Source organism: Dinoponera quadriceps, unplaced genomic scaffold (genome assembly GCF_001313825.1).
Source record: "Dinoponera quadriceps isolate SergipeBrazil2010 unplaced genomic scaffold, ASM131382v1 scaffold1476, whole genome shotgun sequence".
Lineage (NCBI taxonomy): Eukaryota > Metazoa > Arthropoda > Insecta > Hymenoptera > Formicidae > Dinoponera > Dinoponera quadriceps.
Window position 1 is genome coordinate 383,900 of NW_014555863.1, and position 24,042 is coordinate 407,941.

A 24,042-nucleotide genomic window follows, 5' to 3' on the forward strand; every position below is an offset into this window, starting at 1 on the left:
CCCCCCCCCCCCCCTACGTTGGTCTGTCCCTCGCCACAGCCTCGAAGCGTCACGAAATCGGCCGCTTCATACGGGTCTCGCAACATTTCACGTTGCCGGGGACTATCGCTGGCGAGGCTGTAAATTTTGCAAACGGCTGGCAGCCGGCCAGACATTTTTATTACGTCGTCCATGGCGCGCAGCGTAACGCTCAGTCGTGTCGTGCGCCCTTACGCTGACTAACAACGCCGTGCATTTCCAGCTATCGGACGCATCCGTGTCATCTGTCCGCGACGGCATGCCTATTAACGCTTTACGGCGCTCTCTGCAACATTCCTCGATCAGCTCTCGTTCTCACATCGCGAGCGCCCTCGGAGATGGAATCATCGCGTCTCCTCTCGTTCGAAGGTTTCGAGAATCCGGGTAGAAATTTGAAACGAGCACTCACACGTTAGAAAGGCCCTATACGGGTTTGGTCCACTTCCATTTAGGCTTTACACGGAACGTGTAACGCTCACGTGCAATTTAGGACTAGTTTTGTAGGTATATCGAAGTCCTGAATAGGCGTTATGAGCCTACAGTCCTTGGTAAGAACGTTCACGTTAGCACCTATTTAAGATATCGATCACGTAACTGTTTCCCTAAGGTGGAAACATGAAAAGTGGAATGTTTTCAAATGAGAAAATTTACACTTTCACGAGTTCACGCTAGAGGAAAAGATTCACGATCCACATCCAGGAGGTCATGAATTTTCTCTTCCAGCGTGGACTCGTGAAAAGTGTAAGTTTTCTAATTTGATAACATTTCACTTGTCATATTTCCATCCTCGGAGGAAAGTTATATGATCGACACCCAAAGTCTATCCACAAAATCCATTCAGGATTTTCCAGCTGTATTGCACATTTCTACGCAGATCCAACGAAGGCTGACCTATTTTGGCGCTTGCCTATCTAGGGTCGCTACGGACTTAGGGCAGGCTCCGATTAATTTCTACCCGGGAAATTAGCCCCGATCTCGACGCTCCTTCTCGCAAGCGTATCTCGATGACTCGGTAAGTCCTCGTAAGGTTGAAATATTTACAAGAGGAGGCAGGATTACCCGCTGGATAGGAATACGGATAGGCGACCGGAGAATGTTCGACCAACACGTGTCGCGGAACTCCCGAGGATTCCCCCACGTTTTCGACGTCACGCCCGGAATCCCTCTCCCCGCCGTTTCCTAGCCTCGTAAAACGATAACTGTGAAACACGAGCCAGCCTCGGCGACGTCGTAGTCTTACCGAGCACGGCGTAATCTTACCGATCGCTCCTCCTCAGATACTCGCCTAAGCCGCGGGTTCGACATCCCCGCTCCTGGACAGGCGGGTCGCGGCGCGATCGGTTCCTGTCTAACGACGCGATGTAGTGTCGTTTATCGTCGTCGTCGTGGTAGCGGTGATGTCGTCGTGCTGTTAACGGTCGCCTCGGAAGACCATAGGAGACGGCGATGAACGGCGAACGAGACTCGTGATCGCGCGCGCGCGCGCTCTCCGGGAAGAGTACCGCGAAGGTCCGCGGGAGGAAGAAGAAGAGGAGGACAAGGGGAGAAACGTGCCGGTCCGGTGGGGCCATGGGGGAGACAGCATGTTCTCCGAGCTGTGCAGGGAGACCCTGCGGAAGGCAGCAGTGTGCTACAGTTCTGCTCGTGCAGGAAGTCCATCACCATCGCCACCAACGTCTCCGCCGCCATCACCCGCCAAGGAGGCAAAGACTGCTGCCAACGCTGACCTGGCAAATGTCCGTGATGCCGGCCACGAGGGAGCCAGAGACCATCAGCATCATTCAGGGACCAGCGGAAGACGAGTGTCGCCGGGCGGAAACGCCGCCGGCGAGTCCAGAGACCCGGCCGCGGAGAGATCGACGACCGATCGCTCGAACGACGTCAGGGAGTACGTTTACGTCCGGTGCGAGGCTGACATTGGTTCATTACTCCGAGTAACCCCCTACGGGGTCCGGCCGGGCATCGACCATCCATTTTTCCGTCCCGGGGAGTCGGTTTGTCCTAACGTGGGTGGACCGTACTCTCGGCTCTTTCCGCTCGGAGAAAGTAATCGGGGGAGCGAAGTCCGCGGGCGGTTTATTCATCGGCCGATAAAGTCGCGCGGATGGTGGGGAGCGTGGATTGTAAAATTCCATTAATTCACGGGAGTACCGCAGAGCTGCCAGCGTTATTCAATGGCAGCTATTCACCGTCATCGTGGCCGCTTGCGATGACGATTAAATTTTCACCGATCGAGCGAGCCGTGGCTGCGGATTAAATAACGAGAAAGGAAAACGCGTGACGGCCGGAAAATTGGACGATCGGCGTCATTTTCGCGGAACAATAGTCGGGTGGAGGGGGTTCCCGCGATGGTCGATACTCGCCTGGGGGGGTTTATCGCTATTTCGCTATTACGACTCGACGCCGTCATCAGAGGAAATTGATCGATCACGGTGCGTCACTCCCGCGAAGCGTAATGCGGTTCGCCCACTGCCCCGCCGCCCGCCGTCGTTTCATCGGATACCCGAGAGATTAGCCTAAACGCGCCGTCGGGCAAAATCAACGTGGTATCTCTCGCGGACGGTAATATCGCGATTTCATATGAGATTCTGGTCCGAAGCGTTAGGGAACCGTTCCGAGTTGCAAACGCGCGAAATTCGATATATATGTGTACACGTGCCGCGATAACTCATAAATATTTATCGCGGCCGAGCAGTCGTGGGCGCGCGAAACGGAGACGGTTCGTCGATTCCGCTACAAGCTCGGGCTGTGGTTCGCGTTAAATCTCGCCGTCGAATCAATCATTTGCTTTTCACATCGCCGTAATTGCCCTGACGTCGGATAATTTGCACGTCGCGGAGCAATCGGATCAATTAGAGCGGTACTCGGAATTACCTGGACTTTTTAATTACCGGCACTGTTCAGGCGATTTTCAAGGGCTACGCTCTACTCTTCTCCTCTTGCCTCCTTCAATAGTCCCTTGAGCCACCGACAGTTATCGCTCTCGGAACCGTAAATTTTATAAGATTTATGATAACAAAAACATGGATATTGTAAAAAATTTTTAATCGATTCATTTCGTTTAAATTGTATACTTTTTAATGTAATGTCTTGTTAATTTAATATCTTGATTGGTTTAATTCCTTATTCTTTTTCTTCTTGTTTCTTCTTGTTCTATATTATGTATTGAATTTAATTAATTATATCTATTGTGTCGACAAGATTCTTTCCGTAAATTCATAGAAATAAGTAAATAAATAAATACAGATCTGCGACACGCTTCCTGATTTCTGAAAAGGTCTTATCGAAACTAATCCCTCTGTGGGTATTATTTTTAAATATTATCAGCACAATTGTTATAATTACAACAATAGAATCGATAAGAACTTGTCAATAATGAACGCCTCACAGATCTTATAAATTTCTCAGTCCTAAGAAAATAGTTGCGACTGTCAATCGCTTGACTCGACGGGAGAGGCGAGGGGAAGGAATTAGACGTAACTTCTGAAAAATCATCTCGGAAGCGCAAGTAACGCACCGAATCAGACGCAGCGATGGAAGTCGAGTTTCCCGCAAAGAGAAATTCTCAAAATCGCACGTTGTCGAGAACGTCAGCTTATGATCAATGCAATTTCTCCCGGTTCGCGAGACGAACAGTACGAGATGTCGCGACGCGCGATTCATCGTAACGAAAGCCGCGTCCGCGCTCTCTCTTCATTCGGTCCTCGCGCGGCCTTGCGGCGTAAGCGAAAACCCCGCATGTCCCCTGTTGCTGCATAAAACGCGACGTGTGTAAACGTACTCCCAGAAAGCGGCCGGCGATGCCCACCGACTTCAGCAAGCGACTGCCCGGGCTCGAGGCGAGGGAGGGTCGACGCGGCACGTGCGTCGTCGATCCCAGGGAGTCCCGATCGGTGTCCCCCGAGAAGGGACGCCAGCAGCACGAGGACAACAACCGAGGAGGAAGCGGAGGAGGAGGAGGAGGAAACGGAGGAGGTGCCGGCGAATGTGGTAGACCGGACTCGAGACTCGGCAGACGCTCCCCAGGGTCGTCGCCCGAACCCGAGGACAACTCCTCAACTTCTGGCGACGAAGGTACCTCTCGTTGAACGCAAGCACGTACGCACGCACGCTCGCTCGCTCGCGTCCCGCCTTCTTCGTCGCGCGTGTCGCGCTGAATTTTTCACGGCTGGCTCCTCGACCTGTCAACCTGCGTTTATACACGTGCGTGCCAGTCGCGGGCTCGAGGGACATCCGCGCGAAACGCGCGTTGTCCCTCTTCCTGCTCGTCTCCGGTCCGTCCGACCCCTCGATGACCAACTTTTCCTCCTAATGACAGACACCGCTCGCGGGAAGCGCTACCTTCCGCGAGGCGCTGAGCGGAAAGAGGGAATTTAATGGTGTTTGAATAAGAGATAATGGAAAGCAACCACTCGTGTTGAACTGTCACGACGACGATGCGCCTTTCGCGCGGCTTCTGAGGATGCGCTGCGTGAATTATGCGCGTCTCGAGACGCGGATGGAGAGAAAGAGAGAGAGACGCGACTCGCACAGACGGTCGGCCTTAATTGAAATGAAGCCGAGGACGGAATTAAAAATTTCATTATTATTCTCTCTCATTAATCATCCGACAATCGTCCACTCGGCAACGTTTTTGTTTGCACGTTGACTTGTTAATATCACCGACGCGCCGACGTATCCGTGACAGATTTTTCACCGACGTTTTTTGTTGCCGGTGAGAAGCGTCACGGCCTGAAAGAAGAGATAATTCAAGAAGCCTTGATTAGGAAGGATCGAAACGGAAATACGAAGCGATCCTTTCGCGCTCGATCGCAGGAATGCGCCGTAGGGAATCGTGGACAAACGGTATCCTCTCGCGAAACGGGGCCAATCCTCCGAGAACGGGGTTGGATGGGAGCGCGGATTCTTCGGCCTCTGTATATCGAAACGTTCAATCATAATCCCCAGCGAACGCTCGGCGCGCAATAGCGGAAGTTCGATGGGATTTCCACGTTCGGCAAAGCGCCGAGCTTTCCGCGGGGGCCGTTGATCCTGGTTGTTTGAGGAATCGAGTTCACGAAGTTGCGGCCCGAGCTCGATGACGCCGGTGAGCTGGGAAATTCCAGATAACACGGTCGAAAGCCCACCTCCCGATCGCGCGGCACAGAGAAAGCGTTAATAGCCGCGTTCGGTCCGCTCGCGTGCCGTCGTTTTACTCGTACGTGTCGTGATGCAAATGTGTCCTTTCGATCGAGAACGAAGGATGCCGGCACGACACTCTATCTCATCTAGTATGCCGAGTTTAACTTCGGCGACTCGCGAGCCCTGTTGGAGAAACTTGATTTCTAATCCGGAGAACGGTTATTAACACCCTTTGGCGTTTGGAAAAGTTATATAGTGTCCTCTTGCAGGACACCGACGCGGCTCGCGACGGGAATTTAGGTCACCCGTATTCCCACCTCGAGTCGCTCGCCAAATCGCGGGGAAAACCGTTTGCAAGTTGCATCACACGAGGCGCACGGTGTATCGCTTCGACGACACACTCTATCTTAACTTTATTTTAAGGACTCCGCGATAGAGACCGATCGGGGAATATTTCTCAGCCGTTCTCAGTCGTACACGAACGCTTTTACCCTGCGCACGATGCGGAAAAAGCGAGGCTTGGCTGAGAGAAAGGGAGGTCCTGGAAAATCCTACCGACAACGACGACCCAGTGTTCTACGTAGCGTTTTCGCACGCGAATTTTCATGCGCGATACTCCCTCCTCGTTTGTCTTCCCTTGCGGACGATAAGAGGGAAGAGGAAAGTGCGACTTCAAAGAAGTAACAAGAGTGGAATGCGGTCGTCTTTTATTCTTAGATAAACAATCGACGACGTCGATGGGGTTCCTTTCCCGGGTTCTTCTTCCTATTGTGTCCTGAGAATCCGATCGTCTCTGTAGCCGACGCGAGTACTCTTCCCTGTCTCGGGCGTTCTTACGGACCCGTATTTGCTCTCGTAAAGTACACAGCACGTCCGAACCGTGACTGTATCATACTTCAGCGACGGATTCTTTCTCGCGAAGATTTTGAAAAAGCGTAACGCTTGAACATCACGACACGTTATATAGTAAAAAATTTGGCGTTAAATTTAACACGTCCGAAACGGTTCGTATAAATTTTTGTGTTGATTTAACACAAGGTGAATATGTTGAAAAGTAACACAAAATTAACATCCATAATATGTTAATCAACACTGAAGTATGAAATGTGTTATTTTAATATTTATATATGTTGAATATCGACTTAAAATATTGAGATAACGTAAATACAATATTTTTAATTAACACACGGTACGTTGAAAATTTAACATACATATTTTAACGACCGATTTTAACACAATTAACGCAAAACGAATTACGAGTTGCAAATACATGTTAGTTAGTATTGCCAAACATCAGCTTTTTATAACTGTTTCCGATGCATCCCTTTTTCCCTCCTAAAGAATATGGCTTTTACAAACTGGTGCTTTAAATATTTTTATCGTACGCCCCACGATGTAGGACGATTCGATATCGCGCTTAATTAAACGTCACCGAAGCGGAGTATCGAATATGTAAAACGGCACTCGTGAATGCCTCGATCGCGAACGATCAGACGTCAGTGTCGTGTCGGGATCGCCGATAAGTGGCAACACGTTGATATTCTCGGCGCCGGCGACTCCTCGGTTCGCTGAGCCAGCAGCTCGCCGCCCGACGTGGCAACTTTTCTCGCGGCGCGAAATCCGGAGTCCGCTTCTTTCTTCTCGAGAGTTTCTCGACTGCGTCGGCTGCAATCGAGGCCCAAAAGTGCCGAAGCCATCTCGCAATGTGCCAACTCGCTCGAGGACACTCCTTGAGGTTTGCCTTTGCGAGATCAAGTTTCCTTCCACGTGATCCCCATGATTCCCACGTCGCTATCCTCGGCACATACTATCGTTACACGAGATATCCCAGAAGCCGTTTCGTCCCCTCGACCACGTACTCCACATCGAATATTTAAGGTTGACATTTTACTTGTTACAAACTCTCACGTGTCAATATGAAACTTGCCGGTAATCATATAATAATTTAAATGCCGAAATTAAATCTGCATTGAGATAAAGTCTGCGTCGCTGCATTATCGCGAATGTTCATTGTATCAATGAAATCGCGCAAGAGGAAAGGATTATCGAAAGAATGATTGAATGAAGAACTAAGTTGATAAATGGTGCGCAAAGTTTCAACATATAGAATCATTTGCCGATTCGATGAAAATTTCTAACGTTGTTTTCTCTCTTGTTTTTTTTTTCAGGTAAGTACTCGACGAGACGGCGACTGGCTTCTTAAGATCGACGGGAACGTCTCGTTATTTTTCCGCGGTGTCAGGTATTTATACCCCGAGGGAGTTATTTGCGTAACCGATTCTTAATTTACGACTCGATATCTGTATAATCCGTGAGAAACGGGAGCGGCTTTTCACCCTCCGAAAGAAGATCTAGTCGCGATTAATCTTCGAGAGGAAAAGGGGATTTCCTTTTAACCATTGTCGCGTATTCGGCGATTTCTTCGACCGTCTGCCTTTACTTTATCGCGTTTTGCCTGCCGGCGTTAGCCTCAGCTCGAAAGTACTGTACTGTACTTGTTACTGTACGGGATTCGTAAACGGCTTCGCCGGCTATAAGAAGACGCGATTAATTTCAAGAACTTAATTCCAACGGGAAAGGGCGTCGCCCGATCCACTCTACAGACTGTGCACCCGCCGTTTTTCGCACAGGCGCCTTTCTTTTTTATCGCGTCATTTAGCCGACAGAAGAGAGAGAGAAACTTCGCTCGTTTCTCGGAAAGCGTACTTGGAAACTCTCCGGCGGAAGTTACGGCGTCTCCTGTAACGCACACTCACGCCCTTCGGCGCGGAAAAGTATCAATAAGTATCAGATCGACACCCCGGCGGCAATTTTACAGACGTACAGTCGTCGTAATTGGGTCGAAGCCCCGAGGCTGTCGATTAAACTCGAGCTACATAATAATATCGCCTGCTGTTTCGCACAAACGTCGAGCCACGTTGAAGTTCGGCGGCGAATCGTTTCCCGCTCATTAATTCGATTATGACGTACGCTGACGCTGACGCCGATAAACGTCGATATTAATTATGACGATTATTGCTGCTCGTAGAGCTTGAGTTATTACAAACCGATACGACCTGAAGCAATCGCGGATCGGGTTAACTTATAATAACTTAGACCAATTACTTTTAAAATATATCGGTTGTTTCGAGGATACAAATTTAACTGAGTTCGTGCTCCGATCTTTTTTCATGTATAACAAAACGGAATTTAATTTATTTATTTATTTATTTTTATATTATGAAGAAAAAATATCACACACATACACACACACACATACACACATAGCTATCCGTCTACGTGATTCAAGAGATGGAAGACCGAGGCATATCATAATATATGAAATATTCGTGGTCAAATCTATCCATAGTAATCCCCAGACGAAAGCTAACGAATTTGAAAAACTTATCTGAGGAATTTATAAAACTTAACGAATCGCGAATGTTTCGTCTTTTGAAGACGAGTGAACTTTGAGGAATGAACTTCGCGACATCGTGTTGTCTTCGGCACATCGACCGCGTTGTACAAGCACCGACGTTCGAGCACACGGCTGCAAATCGGATATTGCCGAGGCAGCCCAGCTGCGTTTAGTCACTGTTTCGTGGCGGGCGAGGGAGGCTTAATTAGTTGTGCGCTCGCAACCGCGAAATTCGTTTCAGGCACGCCCTCTTCCACGTCGATTCGTAGTATGCTCCGAGATATCGGCTAGAGAGAGAGACAGAGAGAGAGAGAAAGGTGTATTTCTCTGATAGTTTTCCCTCGCCGGTCGATCGGTGGGTATCTACACGGCACGATGGCGGCGAAACGCACATCTAGATCGAGGATCCTCCACTTTTCCGCGAAACTTGAACTCTCGACGCGGCCTCGCGTCTCGTATATTTACTAGGCTGCAGTTATTTACTTCCGCTTTCAGGGAAAAATACGTTTACGTAACTTCCCTCCGCACAGCTTTGACGAGGAAGAGAGGGGTTCGGATATTTCATCTGCCGCGACGATGGAATTTGCTAAACTCAACGCGAGCACCGTTGACGAAATTTAATTTTAACGCAAATCGGAAAATTCTCTTTCGCGCGCGGCTACGTTGACGCGCTCGTCTTTCGCCCGTCCTTCGCGCGTCCCTTTTTTAGTCAAGAGCCGTAATCGCTGCTTTCTGCAACGACACAATTCAATTCCGCTTCCGATCAAACGTGCTTCGGAGGGACGAATGAGGAGAGGAATGAGGGGGGGGGGGAAGAAACGTACAAAGATTTTAATCGCGATGTCACGTTGCGTGAAAAACGACACGAAGACGTCCGGAATAGCGAGCCGACAACACACCGAAAATTTCTCCTCGAAGTTTGCAAACCCCGCTCACTTGGCCAAGTTTTCGTGCTTGTCGGGGTCGCGCGTCCTGTTCATAATATCGCTCGAGGAAGCGCTTAAAGTTGCGCTTCCCGGCAGCGAGGCCTGCCGCGCCCCCGTCGTTGTTTTAATTAAATCCGACGCGGAGGTATCGAAGAATCCCCGCCAGTCGGCAAAGTTACCAATGACGTCGCGTTTCGATACATACATACATACATGTCGTCGCCGTTAGTTCGCCGGAATAACCGGGCAGACACATCGACGAAGAGAGCCCTTGTCGATTCAACGGCGTGTAGAATACAGCCGGAAGCGCCGGGCAGACATCAAAGCTTCTGCGGGAAGTTGTCGTCTCGCTGTTCCGCTCTCTTCTCCCTCCGTCGTATGCTCTTTCGGACACTTAACCCCCTCCCCCTCCCCTAGTGAATCTCTTGATGGGATCGCGTGATACTCGATACTGAGTCCCCGAAACGCACATCGGATGTGACTCTAGACTCTCGTACCCTTTAGCTGCGAAATTCGCAGCTAATACGGGGTTTCGACGGATAATGTAATATGTAGTATGAACGGATCCTGAATCGCTAAGAAAATTTGCGTATAGCCGCCGAAATTGCAGGATCCACCCTCCCAACATTTGAGTGATTCACGTATAGGCAGATTGCGTGTGTGTCCAAGATAGAGAGAAAAACGGCATAACGAATCGTTAAGATGACTCTTTTTAATCGGACCGTTCGCGCTCGTACATCATCGCGCGTTAATCATTTGGAAAAACTGCTGCGGGAAGAGGAAATTATCCCTCGCTGGTAGCGCGGGGTTTAACGCGGTGCACAATGTGGCATCTCCGTTCGCCATAAATCATTCGAACCAGCGCCCGGTATCTCGTCGTACAGCCGGAAACGGCGATCGGTTATCTCTCAGTTGGACGCGGTTCCGTTTCACACGACGGCTGTTCGGCTGCAATAATTACGCTAGACGGCGTTAATAGTCGATTAATTAATTTTCTCTGCGCGGCATCGCCGACCACCGAACCGTTCCACGCGAGTTTCTCGCGTATACGAACGGACTTGGATCGAATAATCAATTATGGGGATGATATTGTTTATTCCTCGCGTGACGTGCGAGGCGAAAGTGCGTAACGTTAAAGACAACCGTCTCGAATCGCCAAGGCCGCCGTATCCTCGCGCAGAATCCTTATAACAGCCGAGTCGTCGTTAAAAGCTATTCCTCGTTAACGAGTTTCTTGCGCGCGCCTCTGGCCCCAACGCCTATAAATCGTCCAATTTAGGACGAGGGGCCGCGAACTTACGTCGAGCTGTAAATTCGCGTTTATTCGGCCCGAGCAATCGAGCCGACGACGAGGGGCGGATTCGCTACGTCTTCGCGAAGAGCGACCGCTCATTAGCAGGTTGTGTGGAATTTTACCTATTTTAGGGAAATCCTCTGCCTGAGCATTTATGGTATGAGTGGTACGACGATAAAAATGTATTGAGGATATTTTATTTATTTATTTATTTTTTTTAAAGAATCCCGGTTCATTTTCTATAACTCCAACTAAAGTGTCTCATTACACTGTGTAATTAATTTTTTCGATGCAGTCTTAGAGCAATTTTTGAGATAATTACGTCGTGATGTCGTTATCCCCGGAAATTTCCATTTCGAACAGGACGTCCGCCGTGTTCCGCGGCATTTAATGGAATCCCCGTTAGATAAATTCGTTGTCAAGAGCTCGAAGCAGCATTGTGCCAAAATTTCTGGCTGAATGTTTGAGACTTGGCAGCAGCATATAATAACAGCGCCATAAATCAATGTCGGCTGCAGCTCCATGCTCGCTTTAATTCCGCCTTTTTTTACCGGCCCCCGCGCGGAAGGTCATGGAATGCATCCTAGAGTCTTATCTAGTGCTACGACCGCAATTACTTCGTGAAAGGCGGGAGAAACACAGCCGACTACTTCGCCCTTTTATTCTCAGGACCTCGGACGACCCAGTAACATCCTGCTTCCATGTCGGGCGCTATCGGCCCGAGGGTAGTAATTATGCGCGCGGCGAAAATAGTCAAGTTCATCGTCTTAAGCACGCAACGAATTATTTGTTTACCGCGCGATTCTAATTTCGTAAATGGAGGGAAGTAGGTGGCGAGTATAAATGTTAGACCGGCGAAACAAATGTAGTTGGCTTCCGACTCGGAGCGAATTAACGATTGATACTTGCGCGAGTGCACGCGTAACTCTGAGTTCTAAAACAAAGAAATTCTATTTGGTCACTGCCAAAGTTTTCCTGAAAATTTTGTCTGCTTTCCATTTTATATTACGATTGAACAAGATATGCGAAACACTTAAGATATTTACATTTTATAAGTACACACACGCTGCACGCGCTATTAAACGTAGTAACATTAAAAATATAACTTCATTTATTAACATTCCAATTTGACATACAGTCAAACTGTCACTCGACTCTGACGACGACAGTCGTACGCGGTAAGAAACAAACCGCAATGAACAACCAGTCGATATTGCGGAAAATAGGCTTCATCCAATTTGGGATAAGAATGGAATTCCGAAATGGTGTCATAGTTGGATAACCGTATATAAGATAATCTGGGAAAATTTCTGTGCGGGTTATCGAGGATTGAAGTTAATTATTTATTAAGTTAATTACTTATCAAGTTAAATAATTGCTTCTCAAGTTAATTATTTGCTAGGTAAATTAATTAATAATTAGCTCAGTCTTTCGCGCTTTAGCTGCGTGAAAAAGAACTCGCCGGGCGTCGTTCACTCGCGAATAAATGCGGACGCAATTATACCGGTATCGATTTCCGGTTCCGCACGACGGCAAAGTTATTCATGAAGAATTTCGCGTTAGTCCGCGACTTCATCATGACGGCATACAGACCGCGATACAGCGACCGACGAGAGAGCGTCGTTGCTGCACTATCTCTGACGTCCTTGTTGCGAACGTCTCGGAGGAGCCGAGATGATTGAATTGTTTTCCCACGGAATATCGATAATTCGCCGTGCGTGGGCGATTTTCTTGGGAGGAGGGGAGGAGGGAGGGAAACGAGCGGAATGCATCGGCGACCGAGTTCGGTCATTAATCAGACGGTGCGGACAGCGGGCGGGCGGCATGGCGGACGGCAAGGAGGAGACTGGAGGGAGGGGGGCGGCTACGAATGCCTGGCGCATCGGATCGTCGCCCCAGGACTCGATCGCTCGGATGCTAATGACCCGACAAATTTTCCGATTGTTCGCCGGCAGCCAGTAGATCTCTCACGCCCGTGATAAACGAGCCCGATCGCTCGACGGATCCGGCGTGAAAAAGTCGACGGCGTTGAGCACCGACATTCCTTTTCGTTGACGGCGACGTGTGGCTCGCAGGAATGGTGAAAATAGAATTCCCGTGCCTCCGTGACGAACAGAAAAGAGCACGGCACCGACGAACACGGCTCTTCTTCTTCCTTGCTCGCGGCGTTTTCCATGGACTCCGGTCTATGATCATTGAATAAAACAATAGTTTGGGATTATTCGCGCCTTTATGCGCGATGACAGATGGCTCTCGCAAGTTGCTCGATAACTCAGATGACGCGGAGCGCTCTTTCATCGAGCAAGGCGAGTGGTGAGTTTTATCACATTTACTCGGACCAGGGGCGTTTTATCATCCGGTGTAATGTCTCCGTTTTTTCTTACTTTTGTTTCTTTCATTTTTCTTGTTATCGCTCCCTTCTATATCCCGGTTCCATCGATTTTTCGTCCGGGACAGCTTCATTTGGGAGAGATTGGATGACTACACCGATTGGCCGCGTCTTGAGAAGAAGAAGACTCTCGCGGTCGCCGGTGCATCGCTTCGGGAAGTCAGACTAGTTTTTATCGCTTTTTTAATCGGGTGACCCAATTTACGCCCCCGCCCGCTCACCCGCCCGCCGGCCGACCCTTTTTTGTCCGCGGTGACATCGCCGCCGGAAGAAAGAAGGAACCTCTCGCGGCAACGACTTGCCAATTGAAATCCGTAACAAAAGAGAACAAAATGAGACCTCACTCTTTCTCTGAGGAAGAGCTCCGGCGGAAGAGCCGGCGAGCGATCTTTGTGGGTCAGGATGCGAGCGACGGACCTCATTGGACATTCTTTTCTCTCCGTAAGATTCACCCGTGGATAGAGATATCGCCATTATCTCCTACGACCCGACTACTCGCATCAAATGGGCCTCGACGGGATGACCAGACATCTGGCGTGAAAGAGATTCTGCCGTGATACTGGAAATAGCCTATTTCAATCGAACCTTGCTAAAGGCGGAAGATAAGCATATGTTACCGGAATACGCGAATCGAGGAAAATCATTTCTATGGTGGTCATATTTTCTCCTCGAAAAATCGACGAAACTCGAACTTCGTTCATTCAAAATCTGCGGTTATATTACGATCAATAGCTAATTATACTTTTATCAATGCTATTATTTTTCTTGGCTGCTGTTTCCTTCTTTTTTAAACTGCATCATCGTAGTTCGCATTTGCTTCATCTTACAAGAAGACATATCGAAGTATCTCTCATCGATTTCGATGAGCTTTCGAAATGTAGAACAACCTTTAGTACTTACCAGGTGTAGAAATATGAAACCGGAATTTCTTTATAGATGGTGCTAGCCATCAGTTTAGGGACCGTAAGACCGCTTCTGCAGCGCCATCATCTCCCTCTAACAGCTGACGAAGACTTTCAACACACAACAACCCAAGTTCCATACACCGGTATATTTTTCTATAACCTTAATATGTCGAGTTTTGTGCCTACGAACTACGATTTGCGGACAGCATTGGTTTTTTGTTATCATTTGAAGAAAACTGCTGCAGAATCGCATCGAATGCTTGTCGAAGCTTACGGTGAACATGTTCTTGGTAAAACACAGTGTTTCGAGTGGTTCAAAAAATTCAAAAGTGGTGATTTTGACGTGAGAAACGAAGAGCGTGGGAAACCACCGAAAATGTTCGCAGACAACGAATTGCAAGCCTTATTGGATGAAGATGATACTCAAACTCAACAAGAACTCGCGGATGAATTGAATGTGACGCAGAAAGCTGTCTCAATTCGTTTGAAAGCCATGGGAAAGATTCAGAAAGTGGGAAAATGGGTTCCGCATGAACTGAATGAAAGACAGCAAGAAAATCGAAAAACCACTTGTGAAATGCTGCTCGACAGATACAAAAGAAAGTCATTTCTCCATCGTATCATGACAGGTGATGAAAAATGAATATATTTTGAGAATCCTAAGCGTCAGAAATCATGGGTGAATCCAGGCGAACCATTGACATCCACTGCAAGACCCAATCGCTTTGGAAAGAAGACAATGCTCTGTGTTTGGTGGGATCAGAAAGGTGTAATCTATTATGAGCTGCTAAAACCTGGTGAAACCGTTAACACTGATCGCTACCAACAGCAAATGATCGATTTAAATCGAGCATTGCGTGAAAAACAACCGGAATATGGAAAAAGGCAACACAAAGTCATTTTGCTCCATGATAATGCCCCATCACACACAGCAAAACGGGTCAGGGAAACGATCGAGGCGTTCAGTTGGGAAATACTAACGCATGCGGTTTATTCTCCAGACTTGGCTCCGTCCGATTATCATCTATTCGCATCAATGGGACACGCTCTCGCTGAACAACGCTTCAATTCGTATGAAAATGTGCGGAAATGGCTCGATAGCTGGTTCGCTTCAAAAGAAGAAATGTTTTTTTTGGCGTGGCATTCATAAACTGCCGGTGAGGTGGGAAAAATGTATAAATAGCAATGGACATTATTTTGAATAAAATATTTTTTATCATTTTCAAACAACAGACGTGTAATTTTTACAAAAAAATTCCGGTTTCAAACTTCTACACCTGGTAGACTGCTACATCACCCATATACAGGTGACGGTTTTAATCATTGAAATAAGAAACATTTTATGAACTACTTATAAAGTGAATTAACTTACTTATTGAATAAAAATGGTAAAATATTACTTGTAGAATAGTATTTAATCTCTCTAAAGCCAGGAGTCTCTAAAGACGAAGTCAAAATCAGTGAGGACCACCACTATGTGTTTTCTTGTTAGCGTATCTCGCGGAGAAAACGTCCCAAAAATCGCCTATGGCGCTCTCCGTGCAGCTTTCGCGCCGCCGGATAAAGATATGGTCGTTTAAACATAGCATACTGGTTGCATACGCTCCTCATACATCGTCCTGTTTACCCACCGCGATGCCTTCGTTGCTGGTACGTCCTCTCAGCATCCGGAATATGCAGTTGCCAGGTGCGCGGCCAGGCCCTCCGTCGCACATCCGGAACTTTATTGTTCCCACCTCCGGCCGAGGGAAGCCGGAACTTTCGGCTCGTTTAAAGAAATATCCCGGCGATATTACCACGCACGTGGCGCGCACAGTGACAGAAAGTGGTTCCTTCGCTAGAATATGGACTTATATATCCGCCCACGTAAACGCCAGGCCCGGAATTGGGTTCGGCGAAACGACCGAGGAGAACACACGACTGCGCTGTGGGGGTCGATATTTATTCATTCCGGCGTTTAGGGGCAGAAAGCGTAAAGTATACTTAAGTACGACCCCCGCTGCGGTATACCCCGTCCCGGTAATGTCTAAAGCAAGGAATAAATTAGGTATAAATTCGCGCAGCGACGCGAAATAACGAACGAACGCGAGGTAACGTGACGAAAAAAAAAGGCATGAGGTCGGAATGTCCGAGATGCAAATGTGGCGCGAATCGCATCCGGATCTCCCGGAGAATGCGATCGCGTGCACGGAAATATAATTACATTTGCGTATTTGAAAATTGCAGATCGGCTAAGCTGTACGCACTCGCCGGCCGGGACGCTTCGTATAAAACGCGCGAGAACGATGCTCAACGGGACGATTCTCAATTCAATCTCTTAATTAAATTTCCGGCGCGTCCTTTCTCTCTCTCTCTCTCTCTCGTGTCTCAATGATGATAAAACGGTAACTATCTTCCTGCTCGCAGCACACGCGACTCCGGTGTTTTATATTTTCGGACACGGGTATATACGCGACGGCCGATTTCCTGCATCGTCGAACAGCGCGAAATAGAAAATGGAAGCGAGCACAGAAGTCCGAATTGTCGGCGCGGATAAGCCTGCTTTTGTTTCGGCACATGCGCCCGATACACACATATTTTTCACGTTTCCTTTTTCCTCTCTCTCTCTTTCTATCCCTCTCCCTCTCTCTCTCTCTTTTTAGTTTCCGCCCCGCGATGCGCCGCTTTATGCGGGGACTCCGCATGTGAAAAACCGTTCTCGGTGTGCAATAGATATCACAACTCGACGCCCACCTGCAGAAGATTTCGCCTTCTCCTACACCGAACATATATACCAGGCGTACCGAGACTTATCGATTATATATTGCGAAAGATAATGTGCCCCACCCCCTGCTATTTTTCATGATCGTAAATCTCGGTAAAATATCTGCTGAATTTCAATCAGCCGTTGAATTTTTCGCATACGCTCACGTCCGCATGCGTGTGTATATTACGCATGCACATACGTATCTGCCACGTTTACCGTGGAACATGTGTAGTAATTTGGCAGCTATTCAGTTGACACGCAGCTGCGCCGCTGCTACTACGTAGGAGATGCAGAAAGGGAGAGAGAGAGAGAGAGAGAGAGTGGGAGAACATGTGTGATCCCTCGCGATGCAGTTCCTCGGATGCAAATGAATGTGCATCAAATGTCCAGACGTGGAAGAGAGAGAGAGAGAGAGAGAGAGAGAGAGAGAACTCCGAATCAAATCAGCCGCATCCCTCCGCACGCGGAATGCGCAGACGTACGTCAGTGGCCGGTCAGAAAATTAAGGCGATTCAGGACAGATGGTGCCTGACGCGCATTGAATTACTCCGTAATTGCGTTCCGCGGACATCGGGACAATTAACCTGTCGTGCAAATAATTGCGCGGACGTCTTTGTACTTCGAAGGCTTTGAGTGATTAAGGAATACCCACCCCGTTTGTTTGACAGTGGCCTAATCGTCTCACGTTCGCGTCCGACCATCGGTCATATTTCATTTCCATGCAATCTCCGGTCACGATACGAGCGAGAGCCGTGTGACATAATTAGAGAAAGAGAGAGAGAGGAGTCTAATGTAATAGGATTATAAGAATATATTTTATTCAATGATACACGCCCGAGACCGGCGTATTTTATTCATTTCTCCTGTCATTACGCCCCTTATGACATTTTACTCTGGACTGGGTGTGGCTTAAAATAATTAAAAGCCTGAGGCATCGCGCTGATATAATTTTATTCAGGACGCACCGACGTCTAGGCCCGATGTTATTCCGAAGCGTACGCAACAAACACACACACACGTACACGTCTCCCTTCGTTTTTCATTCACTCTCGGCCAACGTCGATTCCCCGCGGGGGCGCATTTTATTACAGAAAGTAACGTTCCTTTATTCTCTCCGTAGATTCCGCAGCGTGTGCCCGACGCATCGGGGTTCGAACGGAACTGTTTATTCGCGTGTACATCTCGATATTCCGAATCACAATGTGGCGCGCAGAGGTACTTACGATAATTAAACTCGTACGAACGGATGTCCGTCGATATTTCACCGGGCCTTCGTTTTATTTCCCGCGCTTGCGTATTTGCCTTCCTTACCGCGGAAGGATCTCCCAAGTCCGTGCGGAAATTGAGTGGACAGGATTAAACAATTGCGGGATTACATTGCGTGTGCTCTTTTAAATATCAACACGATTTCGTGGTTAATAGCGAGCGAAAGAGAGAGGGAGAGAGAGAGAGAGTGAGACTTGAACTCGAACGATGAAAAGCGTGAAACTGACGCGCACGCGGTATTCAAGTCACCGCATGCGGACACAGTTGAATGAAACTCGTCGAAAACGCGACGAGGAAAATTAGCATGCCGTCGGAACAATGAACAAAGGAACGATACAGCATGCGCGCGGCCAGGAAATTGGCGCTGGGAATTGCGCCTCGATGTAACCCGACCCGCGGCGTCTGACCACGTGGACCATTTATCACTGCAGACATTTGTCTCTGACATTTCCAGCATGGATAAATGTCAGCTCGTCCGACACTTACTGTCTTTTTAGGCTCGGCTCCCTACTCGAAACTTTCAGCTCTTTCGAGATAAGCGGCAATAATCGTCGCGAAACGGATTCGTCCTCTTCGTTGGACTCTCCTCTCCTGTTATTAATGCTCGTTTCGACGATATATTGCGCCATTTATTTGCATTCACGTAACGAACCGTGCACGCCTTGCTTCCACAAAAAGAGAAAAGGGCAAAAAGCGTGACAGAAATATTGGTGTATTCGAACGCGTAGAATAATTTTCGATAGCATTGAAGAAACGCGAATGGGAATATTATCATGATCATCGTGTGACGTGAATTGAATATCTAACCGGAGGATTTATTCCCAGGTTGTCCCAATCCCTATTTTTCATATGTATAAATGACACGCTCGGCGATTTATTGCGATTTTAACCGCGGCTCCCGAACACGCGTAATTTTCCATTTTCTCGAAAATATCGATTCGAGGCAGTTCGAAAATAAACGCCTCAATTACAACGCGATATTGCGTTGAATATTTTAACGTCTGCTTCTCAAGGAATTCTCATGAAATTTTAATGCGCAAAGAAAAACAGCATAATTGAAAGGGGAATTTCCATTAGAAAGAATATAAATCCCGCGTAAAAACGACCACGGGAATTTCTCCGTCCAACGAACGCAGGTGGGTTTTTTCCTCGTCGATGTGTAAGAAACGATCTGCATCGAGTACGCGGTTTCTTGAAGCCACGCTGCGCCTTCGCTGCTTTTTATTACGGTTACATTTATCACGGACGCGGAACAACGGTAACCCCGCGCTTATTTATATATCGCAGACGCGAGAAATACTTGCGCGGAACAACAGACGTTTCCGTTCGTCATATTTGCGCGACCAACGTTGTTACGGCGAGCAATGATCTGACTAAACGGCTACGATCACATAACCGGAGGAAACCCGTGTTTATGCTCGTCGTCGCCGTAAACGCAGGCCATAGCGAGCTGCTTCGTTGGAAGACGCAAGTCTCGGGCGTCAAGTGCAACGACCTGCCAACGAACCGCAGGTTCGAACCGTATCACGCGAAATTTCCGTATTACAAAGATAGCAACGATGTAACAACTCCATCGAAGTCAACCGCCGATAATTCGGAACTTACTCGAAAATAATTCCTCCGTGTATGTGTGTATGCGCGTGTACGTATGTGTGAGGTACTCACATGACTAACTCGCTGCCAGAATATTATCATCATAATGGTTACGCTCGCAGCGTATCTTTTTTTTTATTCTTAACTTCGCTGCAAATTTTACATACATTTCACGATTTTGCGTAATGAAGCGAATACAAAATTTTATAATACATGCCGCGGGTAAAAAGAGCATTTTCGCGTTACGTCCTTTTTAGAATAAATTTACATAAAAGAGAAAAATATTTTACCAAGTTTCTCTCGATCGTAGCTACGGTTTCCTGTGTTTTTGCGTGGGGTCATCCTGAAAGGTACGCGGGCTGCGCCGACGCCTTTTTTTTTTGCTTCGTGTAAATGAGAATTCGCAGGCAACTTTAAGATTTTTCTGGCATTTGAGGTAAGAGACGTCTGGTAGTGGTTGTTTCGCCAGCTACGTATAAGGCGAGACACGTTCCTAACGTCGATGGTACTCGACGTCGCCGGGAGGATGACCATCGCGACCGATTAAAGATCCGGTTTTCCGAAAGCTCGTTTTCCCCACGGCAGAGCCAATAAGTCGCCCTATTCTTCCCTCCGGAGCACCCGACCGTTAAATTAATATACCGTCTGATAGTGGCCTTTTCCCCTTGCCTTGTTGTTCTCCCTTTTCTTCCTCGTGACAGCCTCGTCCTTTTAAGACTCGCCGTGGGAGGAAAATGAACGACGTCGAGCTTCCTCATTGGCTTCTCTCTCTCTCTCTCTCTCTCTCTCTCTCGCAAATGCGTCGCTTCCAGCGCACCCTCTCGTACTCAGAAACAATACGTCCGTCCTTTAGAAGCGGCGACGTTATGAACAACGAGGCCACTCTTAATGGAAACTGCACGCGGACGAAAATACCGCTATCGTCGTAATAAAGTTACCATCGATTTCGATACATTGGCGAACGCGTCTTGCGATCGCGGCAATTCTCCCGCTCGTTCGATAACGAAATAGAATTTGGCGGTCTTCGCGGCGAATATACGTCGATGTTACGTCAAGAAAGATAAAGCGCTGAAAAATCCCGGTGTACGAGTATTTTGATAAGTCCACTTCGATAAATCTCGATATCGCTTTAATGGCGCATTCTTCCGATCTCGTTTAACTTGCCATTATCGGGTCCCATCGCATTTAATTGGATCGACGCGATGGAAGCTCTGCCACGAAGAAGGCACGCGTTTATCTTACATTTCCCCGCGTTTACGGGAAGTACGTAGCGCCGGGACGTCGCAATTAGCGACACACGGACAACGGATCGCGACGATTCAATCGTGACATCAGGCGAGTCTCCATTGTCCGATCGAGATACGTGTGTGACTCTCGGGGAATTGCGTCGCCCGGCAGTTTAAAAGTCTTTTCAGAGTACGACCGGGGGAAGGGGGGGGGGTCACGAGGCGTCGTGTCGCCGGTAATTAACCGGCGCACATCAGGGAGGCTCCAGAGAGCACCTGCTATTTCTTCATCGGCGTCTGACGGCAATTAACTCTCTTCAGCGTCCAATAAACCGGTTGACACAAATTCGTTACGTCCGTCGGCCTCCGCTCCGACACGCGAAGCTCTCGATTACTCGAGCCAAACGTAATGCACCGTTAATACTCTAGAAATCTGGCATGAACGCGATGTTATTCGATCGATAGCGCGCGTCTGTAAAATTCTAAATTAATTAAGCCCCGCGCCCCGCATCATCACGCCTAACTGCGACGTTAAAGCGAATATAACGATATCTCAAATCATCACAGAATTCGTAACTTACATTTTATATTTTCGATTCACTTTCCTGCGCTCTGTAAAACCTTACACAGTCAAAAACATTTTCCAACTTGCGCTAAAATCGTTCCTTGCTGTAACATTTGTTAAAAATTTTTAACATACGTAATATGTTAGTTTAATATATTATTTGTGTAAAGCCGATATTCAACATATGTAAGTTTTAAAATAACACTTGTAAGCGTGTGAAGAGATAACACATCTTTACACTTCAGTATCGATTAATATATTATGGATATTAATTTTGCGTTAATTTTTGGCATATTTGTATTATCTGACAATATATTCACTTTGAGTTAAATTAACACAAAAATTTGTGTGATCCGTTTGGGACGTGTGAAATGTGTTAAATTCAACACAAAATTTTTTCCATGTAAATATGACAACAATGCCGTTGGAAGTGCATGTTTGTTTGAGAAGCGCGTTCCGCGTTTGTAGAGGAGTTAATCTTTTATGGAATGCAAAAGTGATCTATCAGAGGCTTTGCTCTTCACTCGTCTCTTTCTGTCCCCTCTCCCTCTCTCTCTATTGCTCTCTCGCAAATCGCCGGGCGTTAAAAACCGGTCGAAAGCTTTCGACGCGGATTTGCAATTCAGTCGCGCGCTTGTATTTCGGCGCACCGTGCGATGTGCACATAGCACAGAGCGCGCGCGGGACCACCGACGACCACCGTCGTGCTAAACGCGTTAGCGTGTATTTGCTAACTAGTTAAACGGCAGCTGATGTTTGCTGCCGAGACCTTGAAGTGCATTCGAGCATACGCAACGCGACGAGGTAATCACCAGTCCTCGTAACGACCTACAAATGAATCCGACCGCCGGCCGAACAACGTCGCCGGGCTGCTTCGCCGGGAAGCGAGACGAAGAATTAATTCGCGTCGTAACCCGACATTCTCACAGCCGATGATGATGATTTATTAACAAATACACGGCCCGCGAGGAGATCTTATGCAAATCGATCTTGTTGCCAGCGTGCGTGCGCGCAAGATTCTTACGTAACCGCGAGAAACCGAGTTTCCTGCAGCCGACCACGTAACGCTCGGCCTGGAAATTGGCACGGAATCTTCGCGCGTGTTCAACCATGCCGGTGTCTTTTATTTCTCTCTTTTCCTTTCTTTTTTTTTTTCTTTCTTGAATATCACAGTCGGGAGTGTATAGGAAATAATTTTCTTATTTTAATCCCGCGACACCGCTGGGAAAGGTATAAAAATTGCACAAAAAGGTATAAAATTGCGTTAAATGAGATTCGCGCCGTTAGATCTTTTCCGCACGTGCGCACATCCGCCGTTAGTCTCGCGGGGTTATTTTGCATGAGAATGCCCGAAAATTTATGGACGTCGGTGGGCGCTCTGCTTTTTCCCCTAAGTAGGCGAGGCAAGAGTACCCGGCTGTAACTCCGGACTGCCGGCCGAGATGCGATAAGGATTGTTACACGCCTCGAAAGCACCCCCAGGCGAGATCGTTTCGCGCGTGGGTACAAAAGACTCCATTTAAAAATTGAAACCAACTTCCGCGCAGCACCGGGGGCTCTCTGCACCCGTGATGCACGCCGGTGACTTCCACGATCCCAGCAAGTTACAATTTCACGCGTAAAACGGAATGGATTTTTCTCTTTTCCGAGCGGTGAATGGAGAGTCTAATTAAAGCAAGCAATGACCTGCAAGCGTGCGATGCAGCTCGTCAGGTTTTCCTATGTGGGATTATCAAAGTAAATATGAGATTTGTTTCAAGAATGTTTGATGCACAAACAAACCGCATGGAGAAAAATATTTTGCTGGCCCAACAAATTTTATATTGTCACAGCAAATCTGGTTAGTTACTAATGGACAGCAAAACGATTTGTTGTGAATACCAATTGCCATTCGCTTGTAGATTATCTTGCCAAATCTGCAAGTTATTTTGCTGTGAGAACAAATTATTAATTAGTAGGAAAACACTGTTTTGTTCTAACAGCAAATTAACGCCGTCCTAGAGGACAAATTCATTCAGCGGATTATTTTTTATCCCGGCAATAAAACTGTTTCTGTTCTAATTACGAATAATTCGTTAATTTGATTTTACTATGACAGCAAAATTATTTTTCTCCGTGTGCATTCCAGTGTGTGTGTGTGTGTGTGTGTGTGCATTTACGAATATAATATATTCCAAAATATCTCAACATTACGTAATATTTAGGAGTATTTGGTAACTTTGTATACTTAAAGTATGTAAGTAAGAGACTTTAGTCGCTGTCGCGCTCTTTGGGGATCTAACAAGATCCTTAACTCCTCGCCGACTGAATAACACGGAGTTCCTCGCCGGCAAACGCTTTCACGTAGCATCGTTTGTCGTTTGCACAAACAGACGCAGTCAGGTAGCGACGCGGCTTGTTCGCGATTCTCGCACCAACAGTCGGCAAATCGCGTGATTATTTAGCGGCGTCGCGTTCCCTCGCGAGATCTGCAATGAGGCCGCTCGTTATGCGGACGTGGCGCTCGCACTCTCTCATGTTTATTCCCGCGTGGCCGTTTCCTTTTATCCCGCTTTGCATTCTCGCGGCTTGCGGCTGTGTCGAAAACACGCACGGG

The 24,042-nt window shown here is 47.7% G+C and overlaps 1 protein-coding gene across 18 annotated transcripts in view; it reads left to right on the plus strand.

The window, feature by feature from the left end:
• Nucleotides 1-24,042, plus strand: part of LOC106745599 (ensconsin-like) — a 182,649-nt gene that overhangs the window by 128,962 nt on the left and 29,645 nt on the right. For 7 of the 18 annotated variants that reach the window (XM_014621332.1, XM_014621336.1, XM_014621341.1 and 4 more), the window contains exons 1-2: nucleotides 1,587-1,921; nucleotides 3,806-4,092. The exons of 9 other annotated variants lie outside the window; for them this stretch is intronic. In XM_014621332.1, coding sequence (XP_014476818.1) covers nucleotides 1,602-1,921; nucleotides 3,806-4,092 — 607 coding nt within the window. In that variant the 5' untranslated portion in view covers nucleotides 1,587-1,601. Of the gene's footprint in view, nucleotides 1-1,586; nucleotides 1,922-3,805; nucleotides 4,093-7,313; nucleotides 7,382-24,042 lie in introns of those variants that run through there. 2 more of the 18 variants (XM_014621333.1, XM_014621351.1) reach the window with 2 other exon arrangements.